The 17,600-nt window shown below is 41.3% G+C and overlaps 1 protein-coding gene across 1 annotated transcript in view; it reads right to left on the bottom strand.

The window, feature by feature from the left end:
* The window catches only part of PAPPA2 (pappalysin 2), a 317,947-nt gene that overhangs the window by 38,018 nt on the left and 262,329 nt on the right, over window positions 1–17,600 (bottom strand). The window contains exon 21 of the mRNA XM_027565412.1: window positions 6,494–6,565. Coding sequence (XP_027421213.1) covers window positions 6,494–6,565 — 72 coding nt within the window. The remainder of the gene's footprint in view (window positions 1–6,493; window positions 6,566–17,600) is intronic.

The raw sequence follows: 17,600 nt of genomic DNA, 5'->3' as shown, positions 1-17,600 counted from the left end.
GACTCATTGGAAAAGACTCTAATGCTGGGAGGGATTGGGGGCAGGAGGAGAAGGGGACGACAGAGGATGAGATGGCTGGATGGCATCACCGACTCGATAGACATGAGTTTGAGTGAACTCCAGGAGTTGGTGATGGACAGGGAGGCCTGGCGTGCTGCGATTCATGGGGTCACAAAGGGTCAGACACAACTGAGCGACTGAACTGAACTGAATTCTTATAAACTCAGCATAATGATTAGAAAGCACCTGGACAGATGAAAGAAACTGTAGAATTTCCATATTATTTTTATAAGCAAGTAATATTTCAATTGTCTGCAAACCTGGATTACAAATGAAGACTCAAAAGAGCAGTACAATAAGGAAAAGTACAAAGTAAATCAGAAAACGGGTGTGGTTGGAAGAGAAATAGGGAAAGCCTATGTCACAAAGGAATTAACAGAGTGAGAAAGTGGCCCACACAGGAAGCTGGAGAAGACAAAAGGAGCAAAATGTAGAAAGCCCATCAGGCTGTCACAGCCTGGTTCTGCAGGAGACTTAGACAAACATAAATTCTCATGAATTTTGCTAATCTAGAGGAGGTTTTACAATTTGCATGGTTGTGCTTTTAATGTTTCTTTCTTTTCTTGTTTTTGGAAAGCAGAGGGGGAAAAACACAATGGTTTTAGTTTTCAATATGAAAACCTAGTCCTAATTAACATTTGCAGTCCAATTTTCAGAGATTTCAGCTGGAGGATCTAAAGTCAAGCCCTGGACCCAAAGGGGACTCTGGACAAACCTAAAGCCATGCCCAGATCTCCAGCCTGGTGCAGAGATTGCACAAAACTGGCAGAGACATTCACAAATAAATCTCAAGGGGACTGGAGTTTGGCAGCCAGTGAGCCTGTAAGACAGTTCCAATGTAAGCTAATTTTCATTTTTTTCTCTGGATTTTAGCACGTCTAACACATATTTAGATTTAGATTTGTGTGAACCCACACAATTCCTACCAGAAGTGGAGTAGCTATACTCATTATTGGCTGTTAGGTCATTATTATTTCCACCCTAATTAACTCCTTTCCACTCAGATACTGAAGAACTTGGCAAGAATGTAAAAGAAAAGTAAGCTCATATGATTTGTCTTCTGAGAATCAAGGGAGGGGTTGATTATTATGTCTGATTTGTAAACAGCTAAAATGTGGCACAGAGAAGTTTAATTGTTGGCTGTTATTTAAATGACAAAATATCAATGAAAAGGAAATAAAGAGAAGTTAAACAACTTTGCAATCACACAGTGCCTAGAGTGATAAAATCTGGATTGGAACATTTGGTTTTCTGAATACAGGTATCCTCAAAAAGACTCACTTTTCTCTTTTCAATAAGGAATTTATAAAGACATACTCAGGTGACTGTTTTTCTTTTTTTTCTCAGAAAGATCAGTAGCAATTCCATGAGTTCACACTTCAAAGATCAAGTTCTGGGCATGTATTAAAAAAATGTTGTGACTAGTGATGAAAAAGGCATTACTAAAGCACAGTAATAGAGATAAACCATACAGATAGAAAGGATAAAAGTTCAATAAAAAAATGGCTGAATAGGGGTTACTATGGGACCAAGTGAAGGCTTATATTTTTAAACCTTAGTCCGAAAGGACCACACATCAGGTAGAAACCCGTAACAATCACAATCACTTACTTCTTGGGTATTTATCACATGTAGGCTAACCTGTGAGCCTCTCCCACCCCCATCTCCCCCCACCCCATGATCAGAGATGCAGAATGGTCAGAGATGCAGGCAGGCATTCATCACCCAAATATAAAGCACATCTCTGTAAAGGGGCATTTTAGTCTGACTCTAGCTCCTCTCTACCCCTCTGGGCTTAAAGTTTGGGGAAGAAGAAAAGGTGCAATAAAAACTTGATTTTCATGCCATTATTTCTACCCCATGTATTATATATAGGCCCCCACATCCTAGAGGTACAGCAGGAAACCCAGACAGTGCCATAAGTGATCCTGAAGCACACTGACACAGCTAACAGGGCTACCATCTGGAATACGAACAACAAACGAAGGGAAGAGAGAAGGCCAAGACGACACAGAAGAAAGAATCTAAGGAATGGTGGAGCAGATGGAATGAATTAGTGATGGAAGCATTGTTGATATCAGCTACCAAATGTGTAAAAACAATACAACTGCCCACCTACACTTAAGTAAATGCAGTCAGTGAATAAGAAATAAAGGCTAACCAAGAAGGCCACAGATCTGAACTGGAGTTCGTTAAGAGAAAGACTCATGGGTATAATCAAGTTCAAAATGTATACAGAAGGGAAAAGTCCCAGTAACAAGGGAGATTTGCAGTTATTTCTGAAAAATCATCATGATCTACATTCTTCTGGGGCCACTTTGAAGGCCCCAAATGACACCTGGCCCCAGGTCCATCTCCATTGTTTACTGAACCTGGTATCTGATCAACAAGTTTAAAAGATAAATTGTATCCATCTAACTGTAAAGCTGAGGAAACAATTCAGAAAAGTCAATGGACTTGTCCAAGAAGCATGTACCAACGGATGAAACTGAGGTTGAAGCCTGCCTCCAGACTCCTGACAGCCTCCCTCGGCTCCTCCAGGCTGCCCTCATTGCAAGGCTCTCCGATTCTAAGCATCACAGGGTTGTATTCTCTCCTGGTCCTTCTACTCCTTCCCTACATTTCTCTCCACTGTGCTACTCTTCAGAAAACTGATACTATCTTTCTCAATTTGAGATGCTCAACTCTCTCTGCTTGCCTGTGAAGGGGAAGAAGCAGGAGTCACTGAAGAGTTAGGCCTGTGCTTTTCAAGGGAATAACACACATCCTATCACTGCTGCTGCTGCTGCTAAGTCACTTCAGTCGTGTCCGACTCTGTGCGACCCCATAGACGGCAGCCCACCAGGCTCCCCCGTCCCTGGGATTCTCCAGGCAAGAACACTGGAGTGGGTTGCCATTTCCTTCTCCAATCCTATCCCTAGGAGCTCACAGATTGTTGGAAGGATGGACCTGTCATATAATCTTGAAATAATGTGATAAGTGAGATGACAGTCATTTACAAGGATATATATCAGAATTTATAGGAGAAACAGTAGCATGCCCAGAGAAACTTACTTGAAACATCCCCAAAACTCTTTAAAAATTTTCTACAGTTTATTGGAAGCCTCTAGAACATCAATTAACCATATCCATCTTCAGTATATAATAATACTCATAAGACTTATGGGTGTGTGAACTGTTTCTTGAGTCTTAATATTTATATATTGTTTCAATAAGATCCCATCCTTACATGCTGATGTATATTGTTCCTTAGCCAATACTGCAACAAATATGTTACATTACATACAAATTACACAGCACCTTAAAATCAGTTATTTCACTTGATTCTCACAGAAGTTTTGAGACAAAGCCAGACAGATACTGTACGCAGTTAACAAAGGTAGACTCAGAATTTGAACCTAATTCTGACATCATTCTGCTTCGTCCTCCTGCATGGCTCCCTTTTTGTCCAAAAAGAAAGAGCACAACTCTACAAGAACCTGCAAAAGGTTGAAGAGAGACTATCAGAAATTGTAAGCCAAAATGGGTGCTGCTGGGAAGCACAATGAACTTGCAAGAGATACATGCTCAAAGAAAAAGTAGAGCCAAAATGTAGCCAATGGGCACTCCATGTTAATTATCCTACAGGAAGTAAGTTAGTCGTTTCTATCCAAAGGGAGGCTGAAGTGTGGCCTTTATTTCCTTTGCATTCCCTAGAGAACAAGATGTTCTTAATTTAAGTGGAACCTAGGACTGTACATTTTGTTAGAATTCATAAATATGACTTTTGGGAAGGAAAGAAGAAAAGGAAGGAAGGAAGGGAGGGAGGGAGGGAAGCAGGAAGGGGAAAAAAGACAGAAGATAACACTTATATGATCTGACAGTATTATGTGTTCATGGATGCAATGACCACTCACTTCAATTATCACCCCACAAAATGAGGAAAACCCTCCCCGCTACAATAGGTCAGGAAGGTCCCCTGGAAAAGGGATAGGCTACCCACTCCAGTATTCTTGGGCTTCCTTGGTGGCTCAGATGGTAAAGAATCTGCTTGTAGTGTGGGAGACCTGGGTTCAATCCCTGGATTGGGAAGATCCCCTGGAGGAGGGCATGGCAACCCACTACAATATTCTTGCCTGAACAATTCCCATGGACAGAGAAACCTGGCGGGTTACAGTCCATGGGGTCTCAAAGAGTCAGACATGATTGAAGGTCTAAGCATATTTTATATATTTATATATATATATACACACACATAATTATAATTTATTTACATTATTGCACAGCAAAAACCAAGACAACATTGAAAAGCAATTTTCCTCCAATTAAAAAAAATTAAAAAGTAATTAAAAAAAAAAAGAATAAAAAGCACAGATTGATGGGCCCCACCCCCAGAGCCTCTGATTCAATAAGTCTGGGATGGGGCCTGAGAATAGGCACTTTTAACAGGTTCCTGCTGCTGCTGCTAAGTCAGTCGTGTCCGACTCTGTGCGACCCTATAGACGGCAGCCCACCAGGCTCCCCCATCCCTGGGATTCTCCAGGCAAGAACACTGGAGTGGGTTGCCATTGCCTTGTCCAATGCATGAAAGTGAAAAGTGAAAGTGAAGGTTCCTAGATGACGCCAATTGTGCTTATCCATGGGTCACACTTTGAGAACCCCCGGAGTAGGGGTACCAACAGGTGTGTGGTGGTCAGTCCTCGTCTGTGCCTGATAGTAGTTGGGTGGTGGGGGGTCATAAGAGGGAACACAGTTTTGTTCTTCATCGCATCAGCAAAGGAGCTGAGAGCAGCCTGGGATGCTCTGGATACCACAGCATGCGCTGGGTTCAGTGTGGAGGGAGGACAAAGTGGGAAAGCTGTGTGTTGTAACCTTCTGGGAAACACCGAAGCCAGCTCCAGGGCCTGCTGTCTACCCTCCCTCTTGCGATCATGCGTGGAAGCACCAGAAGGGAATTCTCAGGATACCTTTGATCTCGTCCCAGTTCTCCAGTCTTCTGTCTGTTTATCTCCCTCCTTCCCTGGCCTCTTCTTCCCCCTTCTTACCCCCTGCTTGGGGGATGAGTCACTCCCCCTCCTCCCCTCCCCACTGCCATCTGTTTTTCTAATGATGGCAGAAGATGAGCTGTTTTGCTGGCTGACACCGTAACAAAGCACACTCCAAGCTAGCGTTTCTCCTGATGCACTCTCCCCACGCCAGTTTACTGGTATCATTTCCCCACCCAGTTTTCTCTTTGTCTCAAACCCCACCCTTTTCCCCCCTTTGGCTTCACATAGATCCCAGTTTCCCAGAATTAGATCAAGAGAAACAGAGATACAGAAGAATGGAGAGAGTTGGGTGTTTATGACTGGAGGGTGCTGAAGTCAAGGGCAGTTAAACAGCTCCCTCTGGCGCTCGAGGTGCAGCCAGAATTATCGAGTGTTGCTGCTAAGTGGCTGAATTATTTCCAGTGAGAGGTCTGGATAACAAAGGCTGTTGTGACTGAGACTAGAGTACTTGTATTTGTTACTGGCTATTCCCTGGGTACAAGAACGTGTGTGTGTGTGTGTGTGTGTGTGTGTATACATATCAGGATTCCTTTGTCATGCTCTGTGAGCAAGGCTCTACCTCATTCTTGACTCTTCCTTGTAATAACTTCTCTTAATTTAGTCAAGGAATTCACAACCCCCTAACTTACCTCCTGGTAGGGGGATGCCCTGAGTGAAGACGTAAACAGGATTTCTTGAGTTGGTAAAAATCTAGTTTGGGTTAATCACCAGTGGACTACAGGTCCTCCTCAGAGGTTGCAAACTGAGATGCCTGTGTGACCCCGACAGTTGATGTCAATGAGAGAAGCCCAGGAGGTGAGAAGCTACAGGGAAAGCTAAGGACGGTGTGAACTGGAGGGCAGCGGCCCTTCTGGCATTCTAGCTGCCACTCAGATCCAGTTAATTGTTGCCATAGTTGCCAGATATTCTTGTTTTTCAAGAGAAAAATCTTTGCACAGATTTTATATTTATTTGGTGTATGTAAAATGTTACCTATACACATACGAATTTTGTGTGGAAATCCCAATTTTTAAGCATTAGCAACCAAAACAAAATTTTTTTTAAGACACTGCCCTGGCCAAACCCCTGTCTGTGGGCCATCGAGCTGCAAAACTCTGATCTAACTAAGCTCCAGTGAGGCCCAGTTAGAGAATCCCAAACCATAAATCATTCTGACTTGCGTTTAACTTTATTTTTTATTAAGTAATTTAAAATGGAACCCTGGAGATTTTGCCTTTAAAAAAAAAGGCAAAATCAGAAATCCTAATATCTGTAATTTGGGGATTATGGAGCTACATGTAAGAGATTGAACAGAGGGCACTGGAGCAGAGAAAGGGCAAGATACTGAACCAGAAGGACTCAAATCTCTGTGAGTTGAGCAGAGCAGAGAGTGCTGGTCTGGGTTTGAGGGAGGGGGGGTACCTTACCTCGCAGGACTGGATGCAGTGGATCAGAAGGGGGTCTGGGTGCCACTGACGCCGCCCAGTACACATGATGCTCTGAAAGGGAAGAGGGAAAGAACAGAAAACCAAAGCTGAGATACCTGGTCAGTGAGAGGAGGGGCAAATTCTGAGCTTACTCCATCAGCCCAACGCCCTCCCTGAGGAACGAGCCCCAATCAGGCTGCATGAAGAGGTCAAAGGCAGCTGCCCAGTCCTTCCCTTGGAACTGCTAATCCAGCCGGATAGAGCCAAGGTAGAAACTCTTAGCAAAGGGAAGTTTTCATCCTCTTCAATGTCTTCACCTTCCCAGAGCTATTAAAATTTCCAGGGTGGTGTCAGTGTGGTTAAAAAAAAGCATCCTCATGTTGAGGTTTGACAGAAAACAACAAAATTCTGTAAAGCAATTATCTTTCAATTAAAAAATATATAAAAATTTTAAAAAAGCATCCTCAGTACTAAAATGACTTTATTTTGGCTCTAGGCACAATATTGGTCCCACTTGTTTTGAAATTTTAATGTTGCAAGAAATTGTGAGATGGTTGTGTTGATCAGGAAGCACCATGGAGTTTTAAAGGCTGAGAAATAGAGCTTCATCAGAAGAGCCTTGAACTAAAAGTGGATTTCGGGAATCCTAGATCACTAGATGTGAGTGCCCAAGAGAGGAGTGGAGGCCAAACAGCACTCTGCAAGTCATTAGCACCATATATCCCCTCCCTGTGAGAAATGAAAGAGGGTCTACGCACTGCACATAGACGTTTAATGTGAAACCACCAGCGTGGGCCAACTTCGGAAGATAGTGAAGGACAGGGAATCCTGGCGTGCTGCAGTCCACAGGCTCACAGAGTCAGACATGACTTAGTGATTGAACAGCACAACACCCCAACACTGGGACTCAAATGGCACCAGCATTAACTGGTGAGAGTGTAAAAGTGTGTTCCTATGTTCCTTTTAAAACACTGGTGACTCCCTCTAAATCCCAATGGCCATTTGCTAATGTGACTTTTAACAAACGGTTATCTGCTCTTTGTGAATAATAAAAACTCATGTTCATGGAGGTTTTTTCCCTTCTAATTTTTGCCTTTTACACTTTCAAAAGATACGCTTCAGGAAAAGAGAAAGTCCCATGAGAAGTTTCAAAGAGAAAAAGAGATTCTCCCTATAACTGGCTACTCATCCAACCATTTGCGGACCTTCATATGCACATTTTAAATTCAGTACAACAGAAATTCAGGGAAACCATACAAAAAAAAATACACTGTGAGACATGAGTTTTACATTAAATAGACCTTTAGTAATTGAAAATTATACATTCTAGAATGATAAGACTGGAGCAATCAGATTGAAGACATTTTCATATATTAACCTGCAGGTATATAAATATATACCTCACAGTCAGTTATGAAAATGGGAATCTGTAGTATTTTTCTGGAGTTATGTTACTATAAACTAAAAGTCCTGCTTCACAGTTTCCAAAGAGAGGAAATAAATACTATAAATCTTAAAAAAACCTTGATATTCAAAACTCTATACTATAATAATATAGAAGATGACTTTGCTTAACTTATCATTGTGCTAAAAAAAAAAAGGATTATTAAATGTATACAGTCATAACTTGATATCCACAGGGGATTGGTTCCAGGACCTCCACAGATATCAAAATCCAAGGATGCTCAAGTCCCTTATATAAAATGACATACTATTTGCATATAACACCCTATGTATACTTTAAATCACCTCTGGATTACTTATAATACCTAAAACAATGTAGATTCTATGAAAATAGTTGCCTGAAAGCAGCAAATTCGAGTATTTTTTTTATATCTTTCTGAGTTTTTTCTCAATGTTTTATCATTAGATAATGGTAATGGCAAAACATAATAATTTGAACAGCAAATACACGGCAACTCTGTTCCTTCTTGTTCATTGAATTCACTAAGGACCCCCAGGTCGCACCCTAGTCAGTCAGTCATTCAAATCAAATGTATCAGTAGCTAGGGGCCAGAATCCCCAGGGAACACGAGAGCTCTGAAAATCCTTCGGTCCCCTCGCTGCCTCAGCGAGCTCAGAGTCTATGGGGGAGGAGGCAGCTGGAAGTCCATCAATTTCTCTACACGAAAGGAAACAGCCTTAGCATCCTTGCATGATGACTATAGCTAGAACTTGCCAGAACCCTCTGACTGGATCAGTTTCTCTTATGCCCTTCATACCTTCTACTTCATCCATCACCTTCATAGGCCAGAGCACTGATCTTCTAAACTGAAAAATTCTAAACATATTTTGCAAAGGAAAAAAAAAAGGAAGGAAAAGAGTCTGTCTTTACTTTTAACTCTTTTTCCCAGTGCTATTTTCTGTTATTACTTCCAATTTATTTTTTACCTTTTTGTATTTTTTTTTTTGGCTGTGCCATGTGGCTTGTGGGATCCCAGTTCCCTGATCAGGGATTGAACCCAGGCTATAGCACTGAAAACCTGGAATCCTAACCATGGAACTCACCTACATCTTTGTATTTTTACATAATTTAATTTTATTACTATGTGATATATGTTCACTGTATAAAATATACACGGCATTAAAGGATACACATCTCCCTCCTACATCTGTTCCTCAACTACCCAATTTCTTCCATCCTATTTTTAGTTCTTGTTTATATCATTACAGAGATAGTCTATGAATATACATATGCATATTAAATTATTTCCTCACACAGGTTATAAAATACTGAAATTTTATTTAGTGCTTTATTTTATTATTGTTTGTCTGATTATCTTACTTGATTTCACTTCATAATGTTTCTTGGTGTTCTGTTCATTTTATGGTACACGGGATCCTGCATTCTATTGATTGTATATTATTCCATTTCATGGATTTACCCTAGTTTAATCACACTCATATTAATGGGTATTTAAGTTATTTTCAGTCTTTTGCTCTAACAAACAAGGCTTATGTATAAATCATTTCATACATGTGTAACCACATCTGTAGAATAAACTCATGATAGTGGAATTGACAATAGCCATTTCAATGATTTTTAAAATATTCTATGATTCAGTCTTAAGACTAATTCAGAGTGGCAACCTCTTTAATCTCTGTAAAAACCACATCAGTTTCTGGTACTTGTGTCACATGCTTTGTAGACTGCAAACCCTTGTGAATAGATGCCGGGAGCCAGCGTGAGGAACTCCGCCCATGACAAAGGTCATGAGGAAGGCGGCTCGACATACGCAAAGGCGGGATTGAGCCTGAGGAGTACCCCTGGAAATTCTACAGCATCTACCCCCAAAACTAGAGTCTGCCTACTTTACTACTTTGTGCTCTCTGACTTTACGGGGGGCTGTCCCCCACCACCTCTTTCAGAGAAGGAGTTAACTTAGAGCACCAGTTAGTAATAATTCCTGGGCGTGATAGGAGTGTTTCAACCTACAAACTCCTCTGAAGGTTCTCTAGCCTGCCTGACAGGCTTGTCCGGCCACATGTGATTGTTCACAGCCTCCCAACCGTGAGAGGCACGAGATGCTGTAAACCTTCTAAAAATAGGTTCTTTAGAGAAGTTAGAAAACTATTAGTATAGTATAGTGGGCTGATTAGAAATTGTATTGGTGAAGGGTTTTTCATTTGTTGAGCCAATGTTTGCTGCTAAGTCTCACATCCCCTGCCCTTATACACATTAATGAATATATAGAAGATATAAGTATTAACTTTTGATACTAATCACGTTAGACCTTAGGCTAAGCAAATTCTTTCCTTAATTAAAACCCACTACACCCTCACCCTATAGGAATGTAACTTTATCTGGTACCTTCGGAAGGTGGCATCTGTTTTAAGAATACTCACCCCTGGAGAAATAAGTGTTCTGGTTGACTGACCACTGTCACAAGGAGAGGGTCATAAATTGTCAGCAGGCCCCCTGGCCAAAAGATGATGTAACACCCCTAAGACCTCTGTATACATTTGTATAAAGCACCTGACTTTAATAAAAGTCAGGACTGCTGTCCCCACGTGACTTTTGTATAACATCTCAGTTATAAAAACAGACCCTGGAAAATGAAAAATGGGATCAGTTCCTTGAAAGACTGGTCTCCCCATGTCGTTCTTTCTCTCACCTTCTGGCTGAATTCCCATCTGAAACGTGGAGGCTCATCAAGCCTATTAATTATGCCTGGGCTTCTAAGATCTGACCAGGGAGGCCTTAGTGTCTCCTCTCCTTCCGGAGAACGGGAGTATGCCTGAGGCCTACGTAGCTGACGTAAATTCCTTGCCTTGGAATTTTATTAGCTTTCCACGTAAACCAAGTTATTCAGCCTCTTTTCTCCACTGAATTTTCCTCCTGAGCTATCCTTATTTTATTACTCTTTATATCTCTAATTAACATTTAATTAAAGCTATCGTATCCTTATCGCCGAAGCCATCTCCCCTTCTAATTCCCTGGATCCCCTGGGGCTGGACCCCGGCAAATAGAGACTGTATCCAACTCATAACCTTATCTCAGTGACTTAGAGAGAGACAATGTTTTTTAAGTATTTGTCAACCACTAAATAGGATGCTGTATTTTTAGGATTTTTCTTTATCTTCTGGCCTATGAAAATCATTCATCTCATAAGAAAAGATCTGCATACAGAATTAATTGAATAACTACTTACTAATTAAAATTGGCGGAAAATTTCAAATGTTTTCCAGGTCCTACATTTTTATGTGCACATTTGTGGTGGTGAGCTGAAAGACGGATGTGAAACAGGAGGGAAGTTAGGGAGAAGCTGGCAGAGAAGGGCCAGCTCCTGGTGAGGTATGTTAAATTAACTAAACAAGAAGGTCATGCTAAGATGGCTCTAAATGCCATGGTGGCCTGTGGAAGTAAACCGGAATCTAAGCCCATCAATGCCTCAAGGTTATGAAATTGAAAACAAAGGACAACCAATTAGGCTTTACGCAATAACCAATCAATGATTTCCTTACTTTCTTTTGCCTGTTCTCTATAATCAAATCTCTCCCCAACACCTCCTGGTGGAGTACTCCTAACCAGTTCCAGTTTGGCATTGTCTAATTCAAATTGAGATTTGTTCCTATAAACTCTTAAAACCTTTAATAATATGCCTCAGTTTGTCTTTTAACAGTTCAATATGATTTTCTTACTTCCTGGAATATTTTTTTGACAAATTATAATCCTATATATTATATTTGAAAAGTTATGGAGAATAATTGAAAAAATAACCCTCTGCCCAGCTTTATCAAATTATAACATTTCACTTTATGTGCTTCTGGAGTTTAAGTCATTAGAGGTTCAGTTAAAGTCCCCTATGTGTATCCCTCTAACATCATTTTCCTTCCTTTCTCCCTTCTGGTAACAACTATTCTGACATTTTAAATTATTATTTCTACACATTAGTATATGATTATATAGCTGTTACACTGTTAGCAATCCACTTCTCAGATGAGTCAATTGGGAACAACTGAGTGCCAAGGATTTGTTTTGAACTTTTCAAAAGGAAAAGATTCATGAGAAAACCAGTTTAAAGATTTTCTTTTGATTGAGCTACTTTAATTTTTTAAAAAAATCAAGGGAAAAGAAGAGAAGAGAGGAAGGAAGAACAAAGGGAGAGCAGATGGGAGAGAAGAAAAGAGGGTAGAGAGAGGGAGTGGAGGGAGAGAGAAGGAGACAGAGAGAGAGGGGAGGGAGGGAGGGAGGAGGGGAAGGGAAACTAGTTAGGGTTATTCAGAAGGTCATAGGGCTGTATGAAGGTTGTTGCATGTTTAAATGTGTTGCTGAAAGTCACAAGACTGATGGTTAGCCAACATTAAAGTCTAACAAAAAATTGCTCAATTGTTTTTTTTTTTTTTTTTTATCAGGAATAAGTTACTTAACAGAATGGGCAACTAATCACATCAGGCCACAAAGTTCTGCTCCTGCCCAGGTTTGTGATGGTTTCCTTATCATCAGTACTATATATGTATGCAGCCCTAAATAAAATACAGTGTTATTCTGAATATCTATTTGGACCATAGCACATTACCCTCCAGTAGGCTTTTGGTTCCTCTTCCCTCATCTTCCAAGACCCCCTTGTCTGTTCTCTAGAGAAGAGGAAATTGATGCTTGAGACTTACTCAAGCAGAGAGGGAACAATTCCATGCTTAAAACAGACGAACAAAGATCTTTGCATGACTCACATCTGAAGGATTTGTTCTCTCATGGTGTGTGGCAAGTGTCACTAGGGCTGTTACTCATAACTGCACCTCTCAAGAGGACCCTTGAGGTGAGGGGAGGGCAAGGATTAGGAGACAAGGGGACACCAGGAGGATGATACCAAATAGTAGGGAGCTATGCCACTGAAGGGTATTGTCTTTTTTTCTTCCTGCTTTTTCTTTCTCTTAAAACAGTTTGGTTTTATTTAAGATGTTATTAATCCTTCTGGGACCAACTTGGGAAAACAAAGTCAGAAATTATAAGATTTGTTTGGACTGAGCAATTCTGTTGATGAGCTGAGGAGTTGAGAGAGGAATTCCACACAGTGTTTAGAATTTTTGCAAACCTAATGAGTGTAGCCCCAGGAAAATCTCATTAACTTGGACTTCCTAATTATGATATACTAAATTATGATATATTAAATAATTCCTAATTATGATATACTGGAAAAAAGTATTATCCAATCTGAGAAAACTGAATTTATGAAACAAACCAATAGTGAAAATGAGCTGTTGTGATGGATTCTTTTGTATTTCAGAAAGAAACATTTTTTTAAAAAATTCATTTACATGCAAACAATTGCCATACTATGTATTTTTAAGAAAAACCTCTCCATGAAATCTGGTTCTCAAAAGACCACTTCTTTATAAGGTAAGTCAAAATGCCAATTTTCCTATTTTAGAAAGGAAAGTCACAAGATATAATTAAACATTCTCCAGACACAGTGGTTAAGGACAATAATAAAAAAATTAATCTTATTATTTTTTTGTCACTCAGGGAAAGTCGGTCAGTCGTGTCTGACTCTTTGTGACCCCATGAACTATACAGTCCATGGAATTCTCCAGGCCAGAATACTGGAGTAGGTAGCCTTTCCCTTCTCCAGGGGATCTACCCAACTCAGGGACTGAACCCAGGTCTCCTGCATTGCAGGCAGATTCTTTACCAGCTGAGCCACAAGGGAAGCCCAAGAATACTGGAGTGGGTGTCTTTTTGGAAAAACCCAAAGGTTTGCCATGAGAAATGGCCCTGGAGGGGTGGGAGCCATTCTTTTTCCAGGTCTTTGGTTTCGCACAGCAACTGCCTTCTGAGCAGCAAGTGAAATGAATCTTGCATTGAGGAGGAGGTCTAGAGATGAAGGTGGGGCTTCTCAGGTGGCATGAGTGATAGAGAACCCGCCCGCCAATGCAGGAGAGGTAAGAGACGCTGGTTCCATCCCTGGGTCAGGAAGATCCCCTGGAGGAGGACGTGGTAACCCACTCTAGTATTCTTGCCTGGAGAATCCCGTGGACAGGGGAACCTGGTGGTCTACTGGTCTATAGGGTCGCAAAGCATCCAACATGACTGAAACAACTTGGCATGCACACATGGGGATGAAGGTAAGACATCATTCTTATCTCTAAGACTCTTGCTGCTGCTGCTGCTGCTGCTAAGTTGCATCAGTCGTGTCCGCTGTGCGACCCCAGAGACGGCAGCCCACCAGGCTCCCCCGTCCCTGGGATTCTCCAGGCAAGAACACTGGAGTGGGTTGCCATTTCCTTCTCCAATGCATGAAAGTGAAAAGTGAAAGTGAAGTCACTCAGTCATGTCCGACTCTTCGTGACCCCATGGACTGCAGCCTACCAGGCTCTTCTGTCCATGGGATTCTCCAGGCAAGAGTACTGGAGTGGGTTGCCACTGCCTTCTCCCTCTAAGACTTACAGTTTGGTATTAGAGTGACAGAAAAGAGGAAGAAGAAGGGGAAAGGAAGAAGATAAAAAGCAGGGATGAGAAAAGCACACAGTGCTCTCAGTGGAAGTCCACGTGGAGCTTTTCCCATACCCTCAGCTCAGGCCCCCTAGATATGAGTGGCGACACTGAGTGCACAGTTGGCTGCTCCTGTCTGTCCCAGCTGCCAGATTCCACTGCTCAGTCACTTTAACTGGCAGGAATTTATTTGACAGCCAAGAAGCCTTTTTGTTTTATGTCCTCTCTTTCTGCAAGGTCTCTGCTGACGCCATCATTATAGAAAAGTCTATGTCTGCAGACGTAGTAGGTGAAGGAGGAAGACATTATTACAACAGCAAAGGCTCAGACAGCTCATTTGGGAATTTCAAATCCTTACTTCACGTTTCCTAAGCCACAATGCTCTCGAAACATTTAGATATAACAGAATAGTATATGTTCATCCTTACTCTCTTCTCAGACTCATAACCAAGCCATTAGACATTGCATCTTTAGTCAGAGGTATTCCAATAGGAAGCACTGAATCGCCATTGTCTTCCCAGCCCCATTTGTAAAAGGCACAGAAAAAAAAAAAAAAAAAAAGGCCTACATACATCAATCTGTACATACACACACACACTAACAAGCAGAGCATAGAACTTGTAGAATAATATTTCTCTTTCTTATAGATAGCTGGTGATATCTTTTCATAGGTGTAGGAAATTTCCAAAGGTGAGATTTGTACTAAGTGAACACAAATTCCATTTTTACATAATTCAAAACTATGTGCAAGAAACTGAAAAACATTGCAAAAGTGTTATTTTGAATTTTTATAGCAACCCTTTGAGAGGGTAACAGGCAGGAAGGGCAGAGATCCCCAAGTGGCAGAAGGAAATGAACTGCAAGTGGCAGAAGATTTTGTTTCTGTTTTTCCTTCTCTACACAAAATTAAGAGCCTTCTTTTAATTCTGTGTTGATGATACCTGGTTCAGCCTAGAGCTAACCAATGCGTTTTTCTTATGGAAATATTTTGCTTAAGCTATGTTAATGAAACTATGTATTTGCTTGGGAATCTGCCCTTTCTTCAAAATGGTTCTGCTTAAAGCTAGCTTTTTATTTTTCATTTTTCAAACCTTGGGCTGATAATGGCTCAATAAACCAGTATTCATGTCAATCTTATTGGGGGCGGATGGATGACACACCTCGTGCTATCCTATCTCAAAAGTGCATATGATAGGAGAGGGGCCTGGTGAAATCCCTCAGCCTTGAGGTGTCTCTCTTATCTGCTTAGCAGCACCAAAAGACCCAAAGTTCAGTTCAGTTCAGTCGCTCAGTCGTGTCCGACTCTTTGTGACCCCATGAATCACAGCACACCAGGCCTCCCTGTCCATCACCAACTCCCGGAGTTCACCCAGACTCACGTCCATTGAGTCAGTGATGCCATCCAGCCATCTCATCCTCTGTCATCCCCTTCTCCTCCTGCCCCCAATCCCTCCCAGCATCAGAGTCTTTTCCAATGAGTCAACTCTTCGCATGAGGTGGCCAAAGTACTGGAGTTTCAGCTTTAGCATCATTCCTTCCAAAGAAATCCCAGGGCTGATCTCCTTCAGAATGGACTGGTTGGATCTCCTTGCAGTCCAAGGGACTCTCAAGAGTCTTCTCCAACACCACAGTTCAAAAGCATCAATTCTTTGGTGCTCAGCCTTCTTCACAGACCAACTCTCACATCCATACATGACCACAGGAAAAACCATAGCCTTGACTAGACGAACCTTTGTCGGCAAAGTAATGTCTCTGCTTTTGAATATGCTATCTAGGTTGGTCATAATTTTCCTTCCAAGGAGTAAGCGTCTTTTAATTTCATGGCTGTAATCACCATCTGCAGTGATTTTGGAGCCCAGAAAAATAAAGTCTGACACTGTTTCCACTGTTTCCCCATCTATTTCCCATAAAGTGATGGGACCAGATGCCATGATCTTCATTTTCTGAATATTGAGCTTTAAGCCAACTTTTTCACTCTCCACTTTCACTTTCATCAAGAGGCTTTTGAGTTCCTCTTCACTTTCTGCCATAAGGGTGGTGTCATCTGCATATCTGAGGTTATTGATATTTCTCCTGGCAATCTTGATTCCAGCTTGTGCTTCTTCCAGTCCAGCGTTTCTCATGATGTACTCTGCATATAAGTTAAATAAGCAGGTGACAATATACAGCCTTGACGTACTCCTTTTCCTATTTGGAACCGGTTTGTTGTTTCATGTCCAGTTCTAACTGTTGCTTCTTGACCTGCATACAGATTTCTCAAGAGGCAGATCAGGTGGTCTGGTATTCCCATCTCTTTGAGAATTTTCCACAGTTTATTGTGATCCACACAGTCAAAGGCTTTGGCATAGTCAATAAAGTAGAAATAGATGTTTTTCTGGAACGCTCTTGCTTTTTCCATGATCCAGCGGGTGTTGGCAATTTGATCTCTGGTTCCTCTGCCTTTTCTAAAACCAACTTGAACATCAGGAAGTTCACGGTTCACATATTGCTGAAGCCTGGCTTGGAGAATTTTGAGCATTACTTTACTAGCGTGTGAGATGAGTGCAACTGTGCAGTAGTTTGAGCATTCTTTAGCATTGCCCTTCTTTGGGATTGGAATGAAAACTGACCTTTTCCAGTCCTGTGGCCATTGCTGAGTTTTCCAAATTTGCTGGCATATTGAGTGCAGCACTTTCACAGCATCATCTTTCCTGATTTGAAATAGCTCAACTGGAATTCCATCACCTCCACTAGCTTTGTTCGTAGTGATGCTTTCTAAGGCCCACTTGACTTCACATTCCAGGATGTCTGGTTCTAGGTCAGTGACCACACCATCATGATTATCTGTGTTGTGAAGATCTTTTTTGTACAGTTCTTCTGTGTATTCTTGCCATCTCTTCTTAATATCTTCTGCTTCTGTTAGATCCATACCATTTCTGTCCTTTATCGAGCCCATCTTTGCATGAAATGTTCCCTTGGTATCTCTAATTTTCTTGAAGAGATCTCGTCTTTCCCATTCTGTTGTTTTCCTCTATTTCTTTGCACTGATCGTTGAAGAAGGCTTTCTTATCTCTTCTTGCTATTCTTTGGAACTCTGCATTCAGATGCTTATATCTTTCCTTTTCTCCTTTGCTTTTCACTTCTCTTATTTTCACAGCTATTTGTAAGGCCTCCCCAGACAGCCATTTTGCTTTT

Source organism: Bos indicus x Bos taurus, chromosome 16 (genome assembly GCF_003369695.1).
Source record: "Bos indicus x Bos taurus breed Angus x Brahman F1 hybrid chromosome 16, Bos_hybrid_MaternalHap_v2.0, whole genome shotgun sequence".
Taxonomy (NCBI): domain Eukaryota; kingdom Metazoa; phylum Chordata; class Mammalia; order Artiodactyla; family Bovidae; genus Bos; species Bos indicus x Bos taurus.
Note: the sequence above shows the minus strand (reverse complement) of the source record. Positions and strands in the feature narration are given on the sequence as shown.